Source organism: Bos grunniens, chromosome 10 (genome assembly GCF_055505025.1).
Source record: "Bos grunniens cultivar Pamir isolate PY7600 chromosome 10, Bosgru_T2T1.0, whole genome shotgun sequence".
Taxonomy (NCBI): domain Eukaryota; kingdom Metazoa; phylum Chordata; class Mammalia; order Artiodactyla; family Bovidae; genus Bos; species Bos grunniens.
In genome coordinates, this window is record NC_141174.1 from 60,007,068 (window position 1) to 60,029,758 (window position 22,691).

Sequence of the window (22,691 nt, forward strand, 5' to 3'; positions counted from 1 at the left end):
TACAAGGGAACTCCCATAAGGCTATCAGCTAATTTTTCGGCAGAAACTCTGCAGACCAGAAGGTAGTAACATGGTTTATTTAAGGTAATGAATAAGAAAAATGTACAACCAAGAATACTATATTTAGCAAGTCTTTCATTCACATTTGATGGAGAAGTCAAAGCTTCGCATGTGTGTTCAGTCATGTCCAACTCTTTGTGACCCCATGGACTATAGCCTGCCAGGCTCCTCTGTCCATGGAATTTTCCAGGCAAGAATACTGGAGGGGATCTTCCTGACCCAGGATCAAACCCACATCTCCTAAGTCTCCTGCACTGGCAGGCAGATTGTTTACCACTGTGCCACCTGGGAAGACTTACAGGCAAGCAGAAGCTAAGAGTTCAGCACCACCAAACCAGCCTTGCAACGAATGGTAAAGGAACTTATCTAGGTTTAAAAAAAAAAAAAAGGACACAACTAGGAACAAAAAATTATTTGGAAAGCTCACCAGTAAAGGCAAACACATAGTAAAGGTAGGAAATCATCCATACACAAAACTAGTAGGAAAGTTAGAAGACAAAAGTAGTAAAATCATCCATATCCACAATAAGCAGTTAAGGGATTCATGAAACAGATGTAAAATGTGATATCAAAGACAGTAATCATGAAGGGAGGAGAGTCAAGTGCAGGGTTTTTAAATTGCATTTGAAACTAAGAGATGAACAACTTAAAACAATCATGTATATGCATAGATTGCTATACAAAAGCCTCATGGTAACCTCAAACCAAAAATCTTTTATAGATATACACACAAAAAAAGAAAAAGGAATTGAAACACAACACTGAAATAGTCTTCAAAGCACAAGAGGAAAGAAGAAGAAGGGGAGGCGGAAATGACCTACAAAATTAAATCTAAAACAATTAGCAAAATGGCATTAAGAACACATATATCAATAATTACCTTAAATGTAAACAGACTAAATTCTCCAAGCAAAAGACATTGACTGGCTGAATGGGTATAAAACAAGACCCACATATAAAATAAGACTCCTATGAGAGACTCACTTTAGATGTAAAGATACATAAAGACTGAAAATGGGAGGATAGAAAAAGTTATTCCATGCAAATCCAAATCCAATAGGCAAAACACTCTCTGACATACATCACAGCAGGATCCTCTATGACCCACCTCCCAGAATATCGGAAATAAAAGCAAAAATAAACAAATGGGACCTAATTAACCTTAAAAGCTTCTGCACATCAAAGGAAAGTATCAGCAAGGTGAAAAGACAGCCTTCAGAATGGGAGAAAATAATAGCAAATGAAGCAACTGACAAACAACTAATCTCAAAAATATACAAGCAACTCCTACAGCTCAACTCCAGAAAAATAAATGACCCAATCAAAAAATGGGCCAAAGAACTAAATAGACATTTCTCCAAAGAAGACATACAGATGGCTAACAAACACATGAAAAGATGCTCAACATCACTCATTATCAGAGAAATGCAAATCAAGACCACTATGAGGTACCATTTCACACCAGTCAGAATGGCTGCGATTCAAAAGTCTACAAATAATAAATGTTGGAGAGGGTGTGGAGAAAAAGGAACCCTCTTACACTGTTGGTGGGAATGCAAACTAGTACAGCCACTATAGAGAACAGTGTGGAGATTCCTTAAAAAACTGGAAGTAGAACTGCCTTATGATCCAGCAATCCCACTGCTGGGCATACACACTGAGGAAACCAGAAGGGAAAGAGACACGTGTACCCCAATGTTCATCGCAGCACTGTTTATAATAGCCAGGACATGGAAGCAACCTAGATGTCCATCAGCAGATGAATGGCTAAGAAAGCTGTGGTACATATACACAATGGAGTATTACTCAGCCATTAAAAAGAATTCATTTGAATCAGTTCTAATGAGGTGGATGAAACTGGAGCCTATTATACAGAGTGAAGTAAGCCAGAAGGACAAACACCAATACAGTATACTAACGCATATATATGGAATTTAGAAAGATGATAACAATAACCCTGTGTACGAGACAGCAAAAGAGACACTGATGTATGGAACAGTCTTATGGACTCTGTGGGAGAGGGAGAGGGTGGGAAGATTTGGGAGAATGGCATTGAAACATGTAAAATATCATGTATGAAACGAGATGCCAGTCCAGGTTCAATGCACAATACTGGATGCTTGGGGCTAGTGCACTGGGACGACCCAGAGGGATGGTATGGGGAGGGAGGAGGGAGGAGGGTTCAGGAAGGGGAGCACATGTATACCTGTGATGGATTCATTTTGATATTTGGCAAAACTAATACAATTATGTAAAGTTTAAAAATAAAATAAAATTTAAAAAAAATAAATAAAAGCTAACCAAAGATCAAAAAAAAAAAAAGAAAGAAAGCCAGAGGAGCAATATTTATGTCATACAAAATAGACTTTAAAGACTGTTCCAGGAGACGAAGAAGGATACTACATAATGATCAAGGTATAAATATAAGAAGATATAATAATTGTAAATATCCATTCACCCACCACAGAAGCACTTAAATATATAAGTTAAATATTAGCAGACATAAAAGGAAAAATCAACAGTGACACAGTAATAGTAGGAGACTTTACCTTCCCCCCTGCCAACTTTCATCAATGGAAAGATCATCCATATAGAAAATCAAACAGGCCTTCAATGACACATTAGACCAAATGGTCTTAATTGACATATAGAGAGCATTTCATCTGAAAGCTACAGAATACACATTGTGGTGCACATGGAACATCCCCCAGGATAGAGCACGTGCATGGCTGCAAAACATGCCTTGGTAAATTTCAGAAAATTAAAAAAGTATCAAGCATCTTTTCCAACACTATGAGACTAGAAATCAACTGTATGGGGAAAAAAAAACAACTGCAAAAGCAGGGACACATGGAAGCTAAACAGCATGCTACTAAAACAGCCAGTGGACTACTGAAGAAACCAAAGAGGAAATTAAAAATTACCTACCGACAAAAATGAAAACAGGGTGATCCAAACCTATGGAATAGAGCAGAAGCATGTCTAAGAGGATGCTGTTTACTCTTTAAAAATATTGACTTTTCAAATGTTTTAAAAGTTTTCTTCAATTTGTCTACTATCTTTGTACTCTGTTTATGGTACTTTTCTGTGTGGAAGTTTTTTTTTCCTTTTAGGTAAATTTGGCAGTTCTCCTTTATTCCTCTTTTTCTCATATATAGGCTTTTTCTACTAGTCGGCTCTAGAGCTATTTCACACAGTTTCTTCTAGTTTTTTCCTTTCTCCTACACCCTCCAACATTTAAATGTTTGCTGCATCAGGGACAGTTTTGTCCTAAGGTGTGAAGAAGAGCTTTAAGTACACTTCAGTCACTCATTCATGTCCAGCTCTCTGCGACGCCATGAACTGCAGCACTCCAGGCCTCCCTGTCCATCACTAACTCCCAGAGCTTACTCAAACTCATGTCCATTGAGTCGGTGATGCCATCCAACCATCTCATCCTCTTTCGTCCCCTTTTCCTCCCACCTTCAATCTTTCCCGGCATCAGGGTCTTTTCCAGTGAGTCAGTTCTTTGCATCAGGTGACCAAAGTATTGGCGTTTCAGCTTCAGCATCAGTCCTTCCAATGAATATTCAGGACTGATGTCCTTTAGGATGGACTGGTTGGATCTCCTTGCAGTCCAAGGGACTCTCAAGAGTCTTCTCCAACACCACAGTTCAAAAGCATTGGTTCTTTGACAATCAAGCTTTCTTTATAGTTCCAACTCTCACATCCATACATGACTACTGGAAAAGCCATAGCTTTGACTAGACGGACCTCTGTTGGCAAAATAATGTCTCTGCTTTTTAGTATGCTGTCTAGGTTGGTCATAGCTTTTCTTCCAACGAGTAAGCATCTTTTAGTTTCATGGCTGCAGTCACCACTGCAGTGATTTTGGAGCCCACAAAAAAAAAAGTTTCTCACTGTTTCCATTGTTTCCCCATCTATTTGCCATGAAGTGATGGGACCAGTTGCCGTGATCTTAGTTTTCTGAATGTTGAGTTTTAAGCCAACTTTTTAAACTCTCCTCTTTGACTTTCATGAAGAGGCTCTTTAGTTCTTCGCTTTCAGGCATAAGGGTGGTGTCATCTGTGTATCTGAGGTTACTGATATTTCTCCCAGCAATCTTGATTCCAACTAGCTTCATCCAGCCCAGCATTTCACATGATGTACTCTGCATAGAAGTTAAATGTTCAGGGTGACAATATATAGCCTTGACATACTCCTTTCCCAATTTGGAATCAGTCTGTTGTTACACGTCCGGTTCTAACTGTTGCTTCTTGACCTGCATACAGATTTCTCAGGAGGCAGGTCAGGTGGTCTGGTATTCCCATCTCTTTAAGATTTTTCCACAGTTTATTGTGACCCACACAGTCAAAGGCTTTGACATAGTCAATAAAGCAGAAATAGATGTTTTTCTGGAATTCTCTTGTCTTTTCAATGATCCAGTGGATGTTGGCAGTTTGATCTCTGGGTCCTCTGCCTTTTCTAAATCCAACTTGAACATCTGGGAGTTCACGGTTCACATACTGTTGAAGCCTGGTTTGGAGAATTTTGAGCATTACTTTGCCAGCATATGAGACGAGTAGAATTGTGCAGTAGTTTGAACATTCTTTGGCATTGCCTTTCTTTGGGATTGGAATGAAAACTGACCTTTTCCAGTCCTATGGCCACTGCTGAGTTTTCCAAATTTGCTGGTATATTGAGTGCAAGACTTTGACAGCATCAACTTTTAGGATTTGAAATAGCTCAACTGGAATTCTGTCACCTCCACTAGCTTTGTTTGTAGTGGTGCTTCCTAAGGCCCACTTGACTTCACATTCCAGGATGCCTGGCTTTAGGTGAGTGATCACACCATCATGGTTATCTGGGTCATGAAGATCTTTTTTGTACAGGTCTTCTGTGTATTCTTGCCACCTCTTCCTAATATCTTCTGCTTCTGTTAGGTCCCTACCATTTCTGTCCTTTATTTTGCCCATCTTTGCATGAAATGTTCCCTTGGTATCTCTAATTTTCTTGAAGAGATCTCTAGTCTTTCCTATTCTATTGTTTTCCTCTCTTCCTTTGCATTGATCACTGAGGAAGGCTTTCTATCCTTGCTATTCTTTGGAACTCTGCATTCAGATGGGTATATCTTTCCTTTTTTCCTGTGCCTTTAACTTCTCTTCTTTTCACAGCTGTTTGTAAGGCCTCCTCAGACAACGCTTTTGCCTTTTTGTATTTGTTTTTCTTGGGGATGATCTTGATCACTGCCTCCTGTATGGTGTTATGAACCTCCGTCCATAGTTATTAGGCACTCTATCAGATTTAATCCCTTGAATCTATTTGCCACTTTCACTATATAATTGTAAGGGATTTGATTTAGGTCATACCTGAATGGTCTAGTGGTTTTCCCTACTTTTCTGAATTTTGCAGTAAAGAGTTCATGATCTGTACCATAGTCAGCTCCCGGTCTTGTTTTTGCTGATTGTATAGAGCTTCTCCATCTTCCGCTGCAAAGAATATAATGGCTAGACAGTTTTCCAAAGCTGTTTACTACAAATTCTGTCTTTTATTTGCATGTTTGAAATGCCTCGCTTGTCATGAACTGAATTTCCATTTAAGCATGAGTTTTATTATCTATTTCAGTGATTCCCAACCACTCCCCCCCTCCTATTTGTAGTTCAGGAATATCCTGCTTTTGATTACCCTGACTTTTCATTGTATTTTATAATCTTCATTGCTTTTATTTTTCAGTTATTTCCCATCTGTTTTCATAATTTTTTCCCCAGGAAAGATTCAAGATCATTTTTATCCAAGGGTAAAAAAGCCTGTGAGAATAATTTAGAAGACTTAACATTTGACAATGATAAGAATTTTTCTTATTCAGCTCTTCAGGAAAATATTATAGTTCTTGCCACATCAGTTCAGTTCAGTTGCTCAGTCGTGTCTGACTCTTTGCAACCCCATGAATTGCAGCACGCCAGGCCTCCCTGTCCATCACCAACTCCCAGAGTTCACTCAAACTCATGTCCATTGAGTCGGTGATGCCATCCAGCCATCTCATCCTCTGTCGTCCGCTTTTCCTCCTGCCCCCAATCCCCTCCAGCATCAGAGTCTTTTCCAATGAATCAGCTCTTCGCATGAGGTGACCAAAGTACTGGAGTTTCAGCTTCAGCATCATTCCTTCCAAAGAACACCCAGGGCTGATCTCCTTTAGAATGGACTGGTTGGATCTCCTTGCAGTCCAAGGGACTCTCAAGAGTCTTCTCCAACACCATAGCTCAAAAGCATCAATTCTTCGGCACTCAGCTTTCTTCACAGTCCAACTGTCGCATCCATACATGACCACTGGAAAAACCCATAGCCTTGACTAGACAGACCTTTATGGGCAAAGTAATGTCTCTGCTTTTGAATATGCTATCTAGGTTGGTCATAACTTTTCTTCCAAGGAGTAAGTGTCTTTTAATTTCATCGCTGCAGTCACTATCTGCAGTGATTTTGGAGCCCAGAAAAATAAAGTCTGACACTGTTTCCACTGTTTCCCCATCTATTTCCCATGTAGTGATGGGACCAGATGCCATGATCTTCATTTTCTGAATGTTGAGCTTTAAGCCAACTTTTTCACTCTCCTCTTTCACTTTCATCAAAAGGCTCTTGCCACATAGGCCTTCAAATTTATGGTAATTCTTGCTATCATGAATAACAGTTTTTTCTTCTCTTTTGCTTTCTATTTTGGTTACTGTTGATATTTATGTGAGTCATTATATTGGATTTATTTAGTCTGTGACAGTCTTGCTGCTGCTAAGTCACTTCAGTCGTGTCCGACTCTGTGCGACCCCATAGATGGCAGCCCACCAGGCTCCCCCATCCCTGGGATTCTCCAGGCAAGAATACTGGAGTGGGTTGCCATTTCCTTCTCCAATGCATGAAAGTGAAAAGTGAAAGTGAAGTTGCTCTGTTGTCTGACTGTAGCGACCCATGGACTGCAGCCTACCAGGCTCCTCCGTCCATGGGATTTTCTAGGCAAGAGTACTGGAGTGGGGTGCCATTAATTAATATTTTTCAATAGAATTGTCAATTTTAGTGCTTTTTGATGCTCTTTTTGCTTTGATTATAACTGTGTCAAACATTGTAATGCCAACCCTTCTTTCTTGTTTGTATTTATGTATCATATAACAACAGAATAATGCTGTTAAATTTAGGCCTATCATTTTACTTTCTTTTTGGATCATTGGTTTTTAGGTGTTTGTCTTGTAATTATCTTTAAATTTTATTTTATAACCGAATCTGAATCTTGCTCTTTCTAGGTCAGTCATTTTAAAATTTAGTGAGATGATTGATCTTCTGTTACAGTGGGTTTTGTATTTAATGTTTTTTGAAGATTTTAAACAAAATATAGCTAGAGGTTTCTTTTACTTTTATTGCTGATAAGTTGAAAAGTAAACAGTTTGCAGTTTTATCAGAGGATGACATCTAAGACTTTAAATCAGATCAGGGTCTTTTCAAATGAGTCAACTCTTCTCATGAGGTGGCCAAAGTACTGGAGTTTCAGCTTTAGCATCATTCCTTCCAAAGAAATCCCAGAGCTGATCTCCTTCAGAATGGACTGGTTGGATCTCCTTGCAGTCCAAGGGACTCTCAAGAATCTTCTCCAACACCACAGTTCAAAAGCATTGGTTCTTCGACGATTAAGCTTTCTTTATAGTTCCAACTCTCACATCCATACATGACCACAGGAAAAACCATAGCCTTGACTAGACGGACCTTTGTTGGCAAAGTAATGTCTCTGCTTTTGAATATGCTATCTAGGTTGGTCATAACTTTCCTTCCAAGGAGTAAGCATCTTTTAATTTCATGGCTGCAGTCACCATCTGCAGTGATTTTGGAGCCCAGAAAAATAAAGTCTGACACTGTTTCCACTGTTTCCCCATCTATTTCCCATGAAGTGATGGGACTGGATGCCATGATCTTCGTTTTCTGAATGTTCAGCTTTAAGGCAACTTTTTCACTCTCCACTTTCACCTTCATCAAGAGGCTTTTGAGTTCCTCTTCACTTTCTGCCATAAGAGTGGTGTCATCTGCATATCTGAAGTTCTTGATATTTCTCCCGGCAATCTTGATTCCAGCTTGTGCTTCTTCCAGCCCAGCGTTTCTCATGATGTACTCTGCATAAAAGTTAAATAAACAGGGTGACAATATACAGCCTTGACGAACTCCTTTTCCTATTTGAAACCAGTCTGTTGTTCCATGTCCAGTTCTAACTGTTGCTTCGTGACCTGCATACAAATTTCTCAAGAGGCAGATCAGATGGTCTGGTATTCCCATCTCTTTCAGAATTTTCCACAGTTTATTGTGATTCACACAGTCAAAGGCTTTGGCATAGTCAATAAAGCAGAAATAGATGTTTTTCTGGAACTCTCTTGCTTTTCCATGATCCAGCGGATGTTGGCAATTTGATCTCTGGTTCCTCTGCCTTTTCTAAAACCAGCTTGAACATCAGGAAGTTCACGGTTCACATATTGCTGAAGCCTGGCTTGGAGAATTTTAAGCATTACTTTACTAGCGTGTGAGATGAGTGCAATTGTGTGGTAGTTTGAGCATTCTTTGGCATTGCCTTTCTTAGGGATTGGAATGAAAACTGACCTTTTCCAGTCATGTGGCCACTGCTGAGTTTTCCAAATTTGCTGGCATATTGAGTGCAGCACTTTCACAGCATCATCTTTCAGGATTTGAAATAGCTCAACTGGAATTCCATCACCTCCACTAGGTTTGTTCGTAGTGATGCTTTCTAAGGCCCACTTGACTTCACATTCCAGTATGTCTGGCTCTAGGTGAGTGATCACACCATCGTGATTATCTGGGTCGTGAAAATGTTTTTTGTACAGTTCTTCTTGCCATCTCTTCTTAATATCTTCTGCTTCTCTTAGTTCCATACCATTTCTGTCCTTTATCGAGCCCATCTTTCCATGAAACGTTCCTTTGGTATCTGATTTTCTTGAGGAGCTCTCTAGTCTTTCCCATTCTATTGTTTTCCTCTATTTCTTTGCATAATACTTTAAATAATATACTTATTTATAAGTATAAATAATATACTTATTTATATATACATAAGACTTTAAATAATATACTTAAATTTAGGTTTTTAATTTATCAACTTAAGAAATGAAACAGTCATTAGCTGTATAGGTTTAAAGATGTTGAACTTCATAGTCCTTCTGCCTCTTCATCTCCCAGTTTTCAGATGCTTGTTAATTTATTTGAGGATTTTCGTCTTAGAATTTTTTGATTATACTAGGGCATGCATGTGTATTAGCCTGCATATCTTTTATATCTTTTTTTAAAATTAAGAGATACCAATTATTTAGGCTTAGTTTTATAATTAAATAGATTCAGTCCTCACCATCCTTTCATTCCATGTCCTTGTTGCTTTTTTTTTTTGTATCAGTTGTTGCCAAGTTGAATCGTATCATCACATTGATTTTCCTGTGACTATCAAGAATAACATAATTTTGATTCACAAATTAATTGTTCTTCTCAAGCTTTCTCTTCCCTCAGTCTTCCCCATTTTGCTAAGCCACTAGCCAAGCCAAAAAAATAGGCATTGTCCTTGATTTCTCTTTCTTTTGTACTTCAGGGTCAGTCTGTCAGCAAGTTTTTTCAACTCAACCTTCAAAACATATACTGAATCCATCTGCTTCTTATTGCCATCTTTCCCCTCTAGTCTCTCTGTTTCCTCTCCCAGACCTCCCATCTATCGCCATCTAGTTCCCACAGTGCCACCAGAATGGTCCTTTTAAAATACATATCATACATCATAATGCTCTCCTCCTTAAAACCTTCCTGGAGCTTCAAAATTGCACTTAGAATAAATAATATTCAAACTTTCAACCTTGCTTATGTGATTGGCCCTGTCTACTTCTCTGAGCTCATCATGTATCTTTTTCCCTTCCCTATTCCCCTCTTATTTTTTTCTTTTTTATGTAGTCAGTCCAAAATTAAACTGACTCTTCTTTTCTGCGTGAAGTATTAGTTTTCATGGTCTTTTTCCAGAAGCCCTCCTGGTCATTCAGATTTCAGCTTAAATGTTGTAGCCTCGTAAAGACCCAGTTCTGACTACATAAGTTAAAGTAGTCACTCAGATCTTTGTTATTTTAGTTCTCACATGTCTAGGACATGTGCCTGCGTAACATTTTTCTTATTTCTTTGTATTTGTTTGTTTAATGTTTGTCTCTCCTGGCATGTTAAGAGGCATGAGACTAGTGATCTGTCTTTACTGTTATAGTTCAGCACCAGAAATAGTGTAGGCACATAGAGGACATTCAATAAATACCTTTGTACAGGGGAATATTATAAATGACTTTCTGTTGTCTTTTAAATGAGAATGACCAGTTGACTAGATATAGAATTATTACATCATACATTCTTCTCCTGCCCTCAGAAAATATATAGACATTCTCTGCTTTGAATATTATTAGAATAAAGCTATAAGGCTTGCCTGATTATTTTTCCTCTTGTAGGTAACTTGCTGCTTCTTGCTGAAGTTGCTGCTCAATTGTCTGTGGCACTAATACTACATATCTTGTCTAATCTGTGATGTTCAGGTCTTATTATTTAGATTTCAATTCATTATTAACAGTAATTGTGATTTCAGTAAATTCATTAAATTTATTAATAGTAAATACCTATAAAATTAGTCACCTGAGAAATGTTTTTCTTACAGTTTAAATATACATACTTTTAGTGAATAGTTTCATTTATTTTCATAATCTGTGTTTTAGAATCTGAGAAATTGGTCTTCTGTTTGTGACAGTGATTTTATTCATTTGGGTTATTTCATTATTATATGTTTTATTTGTGGTTTTGTTTTCTTTTGTTTTTGCCTTTAAAAAAATAATTTCTATGTTAATCATAGACTTTTATACCTTTTTTTTTTTTTTTAGCATTTTCAGAAAAGCCAAAGTAGATGTGTTTTTCACATTTTGCAAACAGAGTTAGGGGAGTTTTATGTGACAAATACGATGTTATAGTATTGAATTTTCCCAACATTTGTTTCCGATGCCTCAAATAATTTCTGGAGACAGCTGTATTTCAAAAATGAATTTTTGACTGTACTATGCAACTTAAAAAAAAAAAATCGCATCAAAGCCAGTATAATGCAAAAGTGCTTCCTTGTATTTATTTAACAGATGAGCTGGTTTAGAATTTTATTTAGACATGAAAAAATAATTATTTGCCAATCTGACTTAGAAAAAAGCCTGCATCTGGTAAAAGATAAACAGTTTTTTTTTTTTTAAGTAAATGAAATCTCAGCTGTAACTCAATTATACTTTTCACCCCAGTTAAAAATAGATTATTGAAATTTATAATCATTTTAAAGTCTTGAATGTTATTACAGATTTACTGACTTGTTCCTGGTAATTTAATTGTATAATATTATATTTAAAATTTCACTAAAATAAATGACTTTTGAGACTCTTCTAGTACTAATCCTAAAGTGAATCTTAGGGTTAAGAGCAAAAATAGATTAGCACAGAAAACTATTTTTTTAATTGGCCACAGAAATAATTGATAAGATGAATGAGCATTTTCCCCTATATTTTTGTTGCCCTTTGTATACATATGAAAGCAAATGATTATTTTTAAGAGTGATTTAAGCATTTCTCTATCTTTTTTATAGATAGAAATTTCTCTATCATTTTTATAGTCTATACTTTTTAAATAGAAGCACCATTTTACAAATGGTGACTTAGGTATTTAAAATAAACACTACCAATGATACCATTTTGAGTTTTATCATCTGTTTGGTGAGGCATCAGGGTTGCTCTAGAAAAGCAGGCAGATATTACAATTGTGCATGTCACCCTATTTTCCTGTTTGTGTCTGAATTTCAGCCTACCCTCTAACTCATTTTACAGATGCTCATTTTGCTCAACAAATCTGTAGTTAGTGCCAGCCAATAGCCAGAACAATCCGAGTTTGAGAAAGGTGATCATCATATTCCTCATTTGCCTTCTCAAGTCTTCTCTGCTCACATTATCCCCTTATTATGGTAGAACTACATGATGGTACTTTAAAATTTTCCAAATTATCATTTGTTTAAAACTGTGAGCCTTGCATAGAGGCATGGAATTTCATGAAATCATTACCCAGGGTGCTAATGCAGTATACTTTGTTTACTTGTTTTTTAAAATGCTAAATTGGAAATCTTTGTGAAATAATCCAATATTTATAAATAAAATGGTGAATTAGATGTATTTTACTAGATTAGACAGTTTTCAGATATGTTGGAATCTTTCAGTTCAGTTCAGTTGCTCAGTCGTGTCCGACTCTTTGCAATCCCATGAATCGCAGCACGCCAGGCCTCCTTGTCCATCACCAACTCCCGGAGTTCACTCAAACTCACGTTCATAGACTCAGTGATGCCATCCAGCCGTCTCATCCTCTTTTTACCTCCTGCCCCCAATCCCTCCCAGCATCAGAGTCTTTTCCAGTGAGTCAACTCTTTGCATGAGGTGGCCAAAGTACTGGAGTTTCAGCTTCAGCAGAATTCCTTCCAAAGAACACCCAGGGCTGATCTCCTCTAGAATGGACTGGTTGGATCTCCTTGCAGTCCAAGGGACTCACAAGAGTCTTCTCCAACACCACAGTTCAAAAGCATCAATTCTTCGGCACTCAGCTTTCTTCACAGTCCAACTCTCACATCCATACATGACTACTGGAAAAACCATAGCCTTGACTACACGGACCTTTGTTGGCAAAGTAATATGCTATCTAGGTTGGTCATAACTTTTCTTCCAAGGAGTAAGTGTCTTTTAATTTCATGGCTGTAATCACCATCTGCAGTGATTTTAGAGCCCCCCAAAATAAAGTCTCTCACTGTTTCTACTGTTCCCCCATCTATTTGCCATGAAGTGATGGGACCAGTTGCCATGATCTTCATTTCCTGAATGTTGAGCTTTAAGCCAACTTTTTAAACTCTCCTCTTTCACTTTCATCAAGAGACTTTTTAGTTCCTCTTCACTTTCTGCCATAAGGGTGATGTCATCTGCATATCTGAGGTTATTGATATTTCTCCCTGCAATCTTGATTCCAGCTTGGGCTTCTTCCAGCCCAGCGTTTCTCATGATGTGCTCTGCATATAAGTTAAATAAGCAGGGTGACAATATACAGCCTTGATGTACTCCTTTTCCTATTTGAAACCAGTCTGTTGTTCCATGTCCAGTTCTAACTGTTGCTTCCTGACCTGCATATAGGTTTCTCAAGAGGTAGGTCAGGTGCTCTGGTATTCCTATCTCTTTCAGAATTTTCCACAGTTTGTGGTGATCCACACAGTCAAAGGCTTTGGCATAGTCAATAAAGCAGAAATAGATGTTTTTCTGGAACTCTCTTGCTTTTTTGATGATCCACTAGATGTTGGCAATTTGATCTCTGGTTCCTCTGCCTTTTCTAAAACCAGCTTGAACATCAGGAAGTTCACGGTTCACATATTGCTGAAGCCTGGCTTGGAGAATTTTAAGCATTACTTTACTAGTGTGTGAGATGAGTCCAATTGTGTGGTAGTTTGAGCATTCTTTGGCATTGCCTTTCTTTAGGAAAGGAATGAAAACTGACCTTTTCCAGTCGTGTGGCCACTGCTGACTTTTCCAAATTTGCTGCCATATTGAGTACAGCACTTTCACAGCATCATCTTTCAGGATTTGAAATAGCTCAACTGGAATTCCATCACCTCCACTAGGTTTGTTCGTAGTGATGCTTTCTAAGGCCCACTTGACTTCACATTCCAGTATGTCTGGCTCTAGGTGAGTGATCACACCATCGTGATTATCTTGATCATGAAGATCTTTTTTGTACAGTTCTTCTGTGTATCCTTGCCACCTCCTCTTAACATCTTCTGCTTCTGTTAGGTCCATACCATTTCTGTCCTTTATCGAGCCCATCTTTGCGTGAAATGTTCCCTTGGTATCTCTAGTTTTCTTGAAGAGATCTCTAGTCTTTCCCATTCTGTTGTTTTCTTCTATTTCTTTGCATTGATGACTAAGGAAGGCTTTCTTATCTCTCCTTGCTATTCTTTGGAACTCTGCATTCAGATGCTTATATCTTTCCTTTTCTCCTTTGCTTTTTGCTTCTCTTCTTTTCACAGCTATTTGTAAGGCCTCCCCAGACAGCTATTTTGCTGTTATGCATTTCTTTTCCATGGGGATGGTCTTGATCCCTGTCTCCTGTACAATGTCACAAACCTCCGACCATAGTTCATCAGGCACTCTATCAGATCTAGTCCCTTAAATCTATTTCTCACTTCCACTGTATAATTATAAGGGATTTGATTTAGGTCATACCTGAATGGTCTAGTGGTTTTCCCTACTTTCTTATAAATTTATGTCTGAATTTGGCAATAAGGAGTTCATGATCTGAGCCACGATCAGCGCCCCATCTTGTTTTTCTGACTGTATAGAGCTTCTCCATCTTTGGCTGCAAAGAATATAATCAGTCTGATTTCGGTGTTGACATTCTGGTGATGTCCATGTGTAGAGTCTTCTCTTGTGTTGTTGGAAGAGGGTGTTTGCTATGACCAGTGCGTTCTCTTGGCACTGGAGAACGCACTGGAATTGGAATCTTTAAATATCTTTAAATAGATGTTTAAAACTTTTTTTAGTTTTGCTTTATGATATCTCATCTTGTTTCCTGGAAATATAAATGGAAAATGTACAGTAAATTTTTTAAAAGTCAGAAATTTTATAAAGATTTAAACAACCATTAGTTTGCCTTGTTAATGTTCTTGAAAGAAATCCCGAAGTAGGAGGTTTGGCCAAATAGGAGAAGTGTCAACTATTCCGATTAAGTGGTATGTTCCTGCTTTTCAGTATTTACTTCTATTTTAAAAACCTTAATATTTTTTATTTTTAGAAATAATCTGTAAATTTAGATATTGGAACCCTATCTTCACTATTTAAAAAGTTCAAATCTGAATTAGTAGAAGATGTTGATTTTGAGGTCACACCAAAATTTTATTAGTTTTAAATAATACATGCAGAAAACTAATAAAGGGTAAGTAGACATTTTCTGCCATTTAATAGGTAAAAACCACATGGAATGCTAGAGTATTCTGTCTCACTTAGATTCCAGTTTCTTAACACAGGATAAAATTGGAATGAAGATACTTGTTCAGTTCAGTCGCTCAGTTGTGTCCAACTCTGCAACACCCTGGACTGCAGCACGCCAGGATTCCCTGTGCATCACCAACTCCTGGAGCCTACTCAAATTCATGTCCATTGTGTTGGTTATGCCATCCAACCATCTCATCCTCTGTTGTCCCTTTCTCCTCCCGCTTTCAATCTTTCCCAGCATCAGGGTTTTTTCCAGTGAGTCAGTTCCTCACATCAGGTGGCCAAAGTATTGGAGTTTCACCTTCAGCATCAGTCCTTCCAATGAATATTCAGGACTGATGTCCTTTAGGATGCACTGGTTGGATCTCCTTGCAGTCCAAGGGACTCTCAAGAGTCTTCTCCAACACCACAGTTCAAAAGCATCAATTCTTCGGCACTCAGCATTCTTTATCGTTCCTACTCTCACTTCCATACGTTGACTACTGGAAAAACCATAGCTTTGACTAGATGGACCTCTGTTGGCAAAATAATGTCTCTGCTTTTTAGTATGCTGTCTAGGTTGGTCATAGCTTTTCTTCCAACGAGTAAGCGTCTTTTAGTTTCATGGCTGCAGTCACCACTGCAGTGATTTTGGAGCCCACAAAAATAAAGTCTCTCACTGTTTCCATTGTTTCCCCATCTATTTGCCATGAAGTGATGGGACTGGATGCCATGATCTTAGTTTTCTGAATGTTGAGTTTTAAGCCAACTTTTTAAACTCTCCTCTTTGACTTTCATGAAGAGGCTCTTTAGTTCTTCGCTTTCAGGCATAAGGGTGGTGTCATCTGCATATCTGAGATTATTGATATTCCTCCCAGCCATCTTGATTCCAGCTATGCTTCATCCAGCCCAGCATTTCTCATGATGTATTCTGCATAGAAGTTAAATGTTCAGGGTGACAATATATAGCCTTGACGTACTCCTTTCCTGATTTGGAACCAGTCTGTGTTGTTCTATGTCCAGTTCTGACTGTTGCTTCCTGACCTGCATACAGATTTCTCAGGAGGCAGGTCAAGTAGTCTGGTATTCCCATCTCTTTAAGAATTTTCCAGTTTATTGTGATCTACACAGTCAAAGGCTTTGGCATAGTCAATAAAGCAGAAGTAGATGTTTTTCTTGCATTCTCTTGCTTTTTCAATGATCCAACGGATGAGAATTTGGTGATCACTTAAAAGTGGGTAGGTATCAGTTCAGTTCAGTCGCTCAGTCATGTCCGACTCTTTGCGACCCCATGAATCGCAGCACCCAGGCCTCCCTGTCCATCACCAACTCCTGGAGTTCACTCAGACTCACGTCCATCAAGTCAGTGATTCCATTCAGCCATCTCATCCTCTGTCATCCCCTTTTCCTCCTGCCCCCAATCCCTCCCAGCATCAGAGTCTTTTCCAATGAGTCAACTCTTTGCCAAAGTACTAGAGTTTCAGCTTTAGCAGCATTCCTTCCAAAGAACACCCAGGGCTGATCTCCTTTAGAATGGACTGGTTGGATCTTCTTGCAGTCCAGGGGACTCTCAAGAGTCTTCTCCAACACCATAGCTCAAAAGCATCAATTCTTCGGCGCTCAGCTTTCTTCATAGTCCGACTCTCACATCCATACATGACCACTGGAAAAACCATAGCCTTGACTAGATGGACCTTTGTTGGCAAAGTAATATCTCTGCTTTTCAATATGCTATCTAGGTTGGTCATTACTTTTCTTGCTTTTTCAGTGATCCAATGGATGAGACTTTGGTGATCACTTAGAAGTGGGTAGATGTCAACTATACTTCAATTAAAAAGAAAAGTTAGTGGGTAGGGAATTCCCTGGTGGTCCAGTGATTAAAACTCTGTGCCTTCATTGCAGAGCACACTGATTCTATCCCTGGTCAGGAAACTAAGATCCCAGAAGCCAGATTACACAGCCAAAAACCATCAGAAACACATAGAGAGTTGGGATGGGGAGGGAGGTGGGAAGAAAGTTGAAGAGGAAGGGGATATACCTATACCTATGGCTGATTCATGTTGATATATGGCAGAAACCAAAACAATATTGTAAAGCAATTATCCTCCAATTAAAAATAAATAATTTGAAAAGAAACACATAGAAGTGAGTAGGTAGATATCCAAAGCATATAGTAACAAAGAGTGATTCTTTATTTTTCTTTCCTTTGTAATTCAGGGCTTCTTGATAAAATGAAGGATGGACTGGAATCTAGCCTGCTTGTTGAAATTACCCTGTATAAATAATAAAATTTAGTATATAATGGAAAAGTTTCAGGCAGATGGGTGAGAACTACTCTAATGAGAGGGCTCAGAGGGAGGAGGAAGGAGAGACAATTCTTTGTATCCATAAGTGGACAGGCAAAGCCTCCACATGGGCAGGTTTTTACGATACTCTTCAAGAATTGCTCCCTCTTGCTGCCTCTGTTGATAATGGGGAATGTGAGATTATTGTCTATTTTGGATTATCTTCACTGATCCCCTTCTCTTTGCAGACTCTTATGTTTAGGGTATATGTAACCATTCATGTGGTACGTGTTTTCTCACTTTTACAAGTAAAAGCTAAATTTTCTGTAAAGATTTTCGCTTAGATTTTGATTGTTTCAAGACTGTGTCCTTTTTGATTTATCTAGTTCTTTAAAATTGTTAACTGAAATATCAATTAATGTTTACATGAAGGGACTGTTGAAAAGAGTGTTTTCATGATTATAAATAAATTTGGTGTTTCATACTTAAATGTGTATATAAACCACATCAGTAATGTTTGATTTTTTTTGAAAAGTATTTTATGACATGGCAAAAATATTATTTTGTTTTGGCTTTCAGTTGAAAGTTGCTGTATAAAGGGGAAATATCTCTGATTCGTGTGAATTTTATTTATTTATCTAAGACCTCATTTCTAAGTTTTTCCTTCTTGATCCTTGTATGTTATTCTAAGACAACTAAGTTAGAGCTAGGGCTTTCATGGTGGCACAGTGGTAGAAGAATACACCTACAATGCAGGAAGGCTCAGGTTTTAAACCTGATGTTGTTTTGCAAAAGAATATTTCCAAACACTATCTAATAAAAATATCTTAAGGTGATATCTTAATGAGGAACATGTTTGTTTGTATCTTTCTTGTCTCCAACATATAATACTGCTATTGCATTTATTCTGTGTCAGATATTGTACTAAATGCACTCTATCCTCTTCCTCACAACTTTCACACCTGAGAGACTTGCAGTAACAGAAACTTCGGGACATAAGAATCTGTTACAAAAATGGCCAGCAACTGCAGCAGGGAATATTTAGGGAAGTGGAAGATAAGGAAGCCAAAATAGTAGATAAGGAATGAATTTAAATAGTAGGTAATGGATTCAGGTGTGATTCAGAAGAGTTAGGTTGCCCAAGGTTACATTGCCAGTGAATGGCTGAGTCCAGACTTAAATCCAGGTGTGTTAATCCAGACCTTGAGATCTTGTACATTATATTACATTTACATAATATAAATGTACTCATTTATGAACTCCGGAGAAGGCAATGGCAACCCACTCCAGTACTCTTGGCTGGAGAATCCCACAGTGGAGGAGCCTGGTGGGCTGCAGTCCATGGGGTCGCTACAGTCTGACACGACTGAGCGACTTCACTTTCACTTTTCCCTTTCATGCATTGGAGAAGGAAATGGCAACCCACTCCAGTGTTCTTGCCTGGAGAATCCCAGGGATGGGGAAGCCTGGTGGGCAGCCGTCTATGGGGTCGCAGAGTCGGACATGACTGAAGCAACTTAACAGCAGCATACTCCTTTTACTGAAATAAAACACTATTTCTGTGCAAAATGAAGTTTGATAGTGACAGTGTCATTCTAAGCAGCCCATAATGACCATAAAATTCCCATATATAATAAATATTTTATTTTAATATAGCTTTTTCTAATTAACCCAAATAGATTTTTGGTAGACAAATTGGAAAATATAAATAAAAAAAGAAGAGAACCAAATTACTTAAAATTTTACTTATGTATATTTCTTGAGACTTTTTTTTTGCATATGTACTTACATAATATCTTTTTCACTTAATGTGTCGTGAGCATGTTTTCATAGCTAAACATGTTATAACTGTGTTGTAATATCTATGATTTTACCATAAGTCGTTTGACCATTCTTTCATCAATAAATAGTACTGTAGAGAATATTGTCTGTGCATATCTCAAGAAAGTAAATATTGAAGTGAAATTATGAGTTTTAGGACTTCATGCATTTTTATGGCTTCTGACTTTGTAGAAAGAAACTGCAAATGTACGTTCTCATTAAAGTATTAAGAATATCTAATTCCTCATTTTTGATACTTGTTGTGAAGGTTTCCTTCCTTCTTCCTATACATAGAAACACAAAATGTAACATGTTGACCAAGTTATTATCATTTTGTTTTTCAGGAGATGATTTTTCTTTGATTCAGCAAGAGATATTTATGGTTAAAGAATGTAAACACTGCAACATTGTTGCCTACTTTGGGAGCTATCTCAGGTGAAAAACACAAAACGTCTAATCTCTCTGTGTTTCATACTTCTTTGCCCCATATCCCCTCCCTTTTATGTAAATGCTGTTTTGTATTTAAATTTTTAAAATTGCTTGTCTAAAGTTCTAAGATTTCTCAGATCTTCTTATTGGCTTCTCTGTTATATTAATAATGACAGGTTCATTTATGCATTTTTACCTTATCTGGCAGCCTTAATGAAATACTATGAACGGTTACAAGTAAGTGTTTTAGCTTGTAATACTGATCACATTCTAAACTATTTAAGGTGGGAACAGAGCTAAAATTAATATGCTTTTCTGTATCCTGAAGAAAAATGTCAGGACAATTTCCTGTTGTAATCTATCCTAAACCTTGCTATGCTGAAGAGTGACAATCTTCAAAGTATGTCAGTGGTTGAGAATTACTAGCTAATATAATTTTCTTTCTCTTTCATATTAGTCGGGAAAAACTGTGGATTTGTATGGAATATTGTGGTGGCGGATCACTTCAAGATATTTACCATGGTACTGTTAATTTCTCTCTACGTTTTAAAACTTTTACTTTAATGATTTTTATTTTATGTTTCTAGTCAACAAGAGATACTAACATGTAGATTTACTGTTTTACATTCTGGAGTTTTACATTCTTTTATGCAATACTCTGGAGTATTGCATAAAAGAAATCTAAATTTTATATTTTTTTGGTATTCAGTTAAACTGCTGGAGCCTGATGAAGAAATCCAAGAGTACTTGAAGAATCTAGATTTTACTTTTCAGATGTAGTCTCTAGGAAATCTTAAGTAGTATATAGGGAAGTATTTTATCTACAAACAAAACGGCCTAAACTTCCTTGTAAATTAAAATTGAAATGCAAAAGGTGACTCTCACATAAAGCAAATTATCTGTTTACCTCTTAATGATAACGTGCTGACTGGGAAAACAACTTAATTATTGCTATAATATTTTGTATTAAAATATATAATTTTAAGAATTTGGAATATTTTATTTGTTGTTTAGTTGCAAGTCTTGTCTGACTGTCTTGTGACCCTGTGGACTATAGCCCTCCAGGCTCTTCTGCCCATGGAATTTCCCAGACAAGAATACTGGAGTGGGTTGCCATTTCATTATGTTAATTTAGTCAACTTTCCGAATTGAATTGAATTTTCCTTTACATTATTATACTATAATGACTGTTCTCTTTTATTTTACCCCTGTTGTTGATTTTTTAAAAATTATTGGTAGGAAACGGCTCTGTGTCACTCAGTTTAAAATTCTTTTCTGTGATTTTATGAAGAATTATGATCTTTTATGTGAAGACTTTTTATCTAATATTTATAATTTTTATCTACATTTTCACAGAATGAGAACTCAGGATTATGGATTAATAAAACTATGCAGCAGACCTTTTTTTTTTTTACTACTTCCCCTTTTAAGCTGAAATAATGGTTTTGAGACATTAATTTTATTTCTTTGTGAAATTGCTGCTTTCCATTATTAAACCTGCTATTTATTGAATTAAATTGAATCTAAAAAGTATTCATCCCTGTAAATAATATATTAGATAGCATAGTAATCAAGAACAACTATACCTATAATAACTTTTAATGAAATTGTTTCCCTTCTTTTACTACTATTTCATCAAGTTACTAAGAGTCAAAATTTTATGTTCCTAAAAGTAGGTATAGATTACCAGTGATTAAAATATGTTGTAAAATATTTTAAATAAAGATTGCATAAAAGTATCTGATTTTGACCTCACTATCAGCAAATGCCACCCCCGACTTCAAATATTTTCTCATGGTATTGGAAGGCATTATTTCCAAAGCATCTAGTTAGGTACTTGCAGAAGGATTTTATATTTCATTAGGGAAAGATCTGGTTGTCACAAGTGACCTGATTACTTTTTGGATTCTTAGGTAAGGTATTGGATCAAGGTCCTTGTTTTGATGGATATAGTAAAGAATAATGCTAAGGGAATAACATCGTGACTTTTTTTAAAAAAGTATGCCTTTTCAACAATCGATTTCTCTTTATGGTCCTATAACATGTATGAAAGTGTGAAAGTGTTAGTTGTTCAGTCATGTCTGACTCTTTGCAACCCCATGAACTGTAACCCACCAGGCTCCTTCTGTATCCGTGGAATTCTCTAGGCAAGAATACTAGAGTGGGTTGCCATTCCCTTCATCAGAGGATCTTCCCACCCCAGGGATCGAACCCAGGTCTCCTGCATTGCAGGCACATTCTTTACTGTCTGAGCCACCAGGAAAGCCCTTAACATGTGTATATAACTGTAATTATATATGTTTTTCTCATTTGGGGGCTTTATTTATTTATTTATCTTTAGTTGTTCAGGATTGAGATCATGTCCATTGCTTTGTATAGAACATCTTGTGATATCTGGTACTGTGCTTTGCTCATAACAGGGGCTAATTAGTTTCACTGACCAAAGTCGTTATGAAGCAAATCTTCCATTTTTAAATTGCATTGAAAATTTTTCTACTTTACTTTTTTTTGTTTCCTGATTCTAAGAATAATATATGCTCATGATAAGCCACCCAGTGATATATATATATAGAGAGAGAGAGAGAGAGAAGTTTTATAATTGCTTGTCATTGTTAAAGTGTTTTTAGTCTGTTGTGTTCAAATGTATAATGATGTGATCTCTTTTTTAATTTCTAGTTACTGGACCGTTATCAGAACTGCAAATAGCCTATGTATGCAGAGAAACTTTACAGGTACTATATTTGCTTATGTAGATAGAAATGCAGTTCTAGTTTCACAGTTGAAAACAGTAAAATGGTGATCTGCCCAAAAGAGAAAGAGTAAACCAAATTTTTCTGTTAACCTCTCATACTGTAATTCTGTAAGCCTCGTTATTTCTTTTGTGAATGAGTCCTGGAAATTCATTTAAGCGAATAGTAGTATACACAGGGGTGTTGTTTGGTGTTCTGCTTTGTAGTGCTTGTCCCTCAATTGCTGCAAAGCTAAGGAAAGTCATAGGTATGAATTGGTTTTCATGAATGAATCATCAGACCTCTCAATTATAACAAGTCCAAGC

At 37.1% G+C, this 22,691-nt stretch overlaps 1 protein-coding gene across 5 annotated transcripts in view; it reads left to right on the forward strand.

Annotated features, from left to right (window-relative positions):
* MAP4K5 (mitogen-activated protein kinase kinase kinase kinase 5) overlaps nt 1-22,691 on the forward strand; it is a 126,187-nt gene that overhangs the window by 33,301 nt on the left and 70,195 nt on the right. For 3 of the 5 annotated variants that reach the window (XM_086321584.1, XM_086321585.1, XM_086321587.1), the window contains 3 exons: nt 19,552-19,642; nt 20,094-20,158; nt 22,313-22,368. In XM_086321584.1, the coding sequence (XP_086177710.1) occupies nt 19,552-19,642; nt 20,094-20,158; nt 22,313-22,368 (212 nt within the window). The remainder of the gene's footprint in view (nt 1-19,551; nt 19,643-20,093; nt 20,159-22,312; nt 22,369-22,691) is intronic. The other 2 variants (XM_086321586.1, XM_086321589.1) reach the window with 1 other exon arrangement.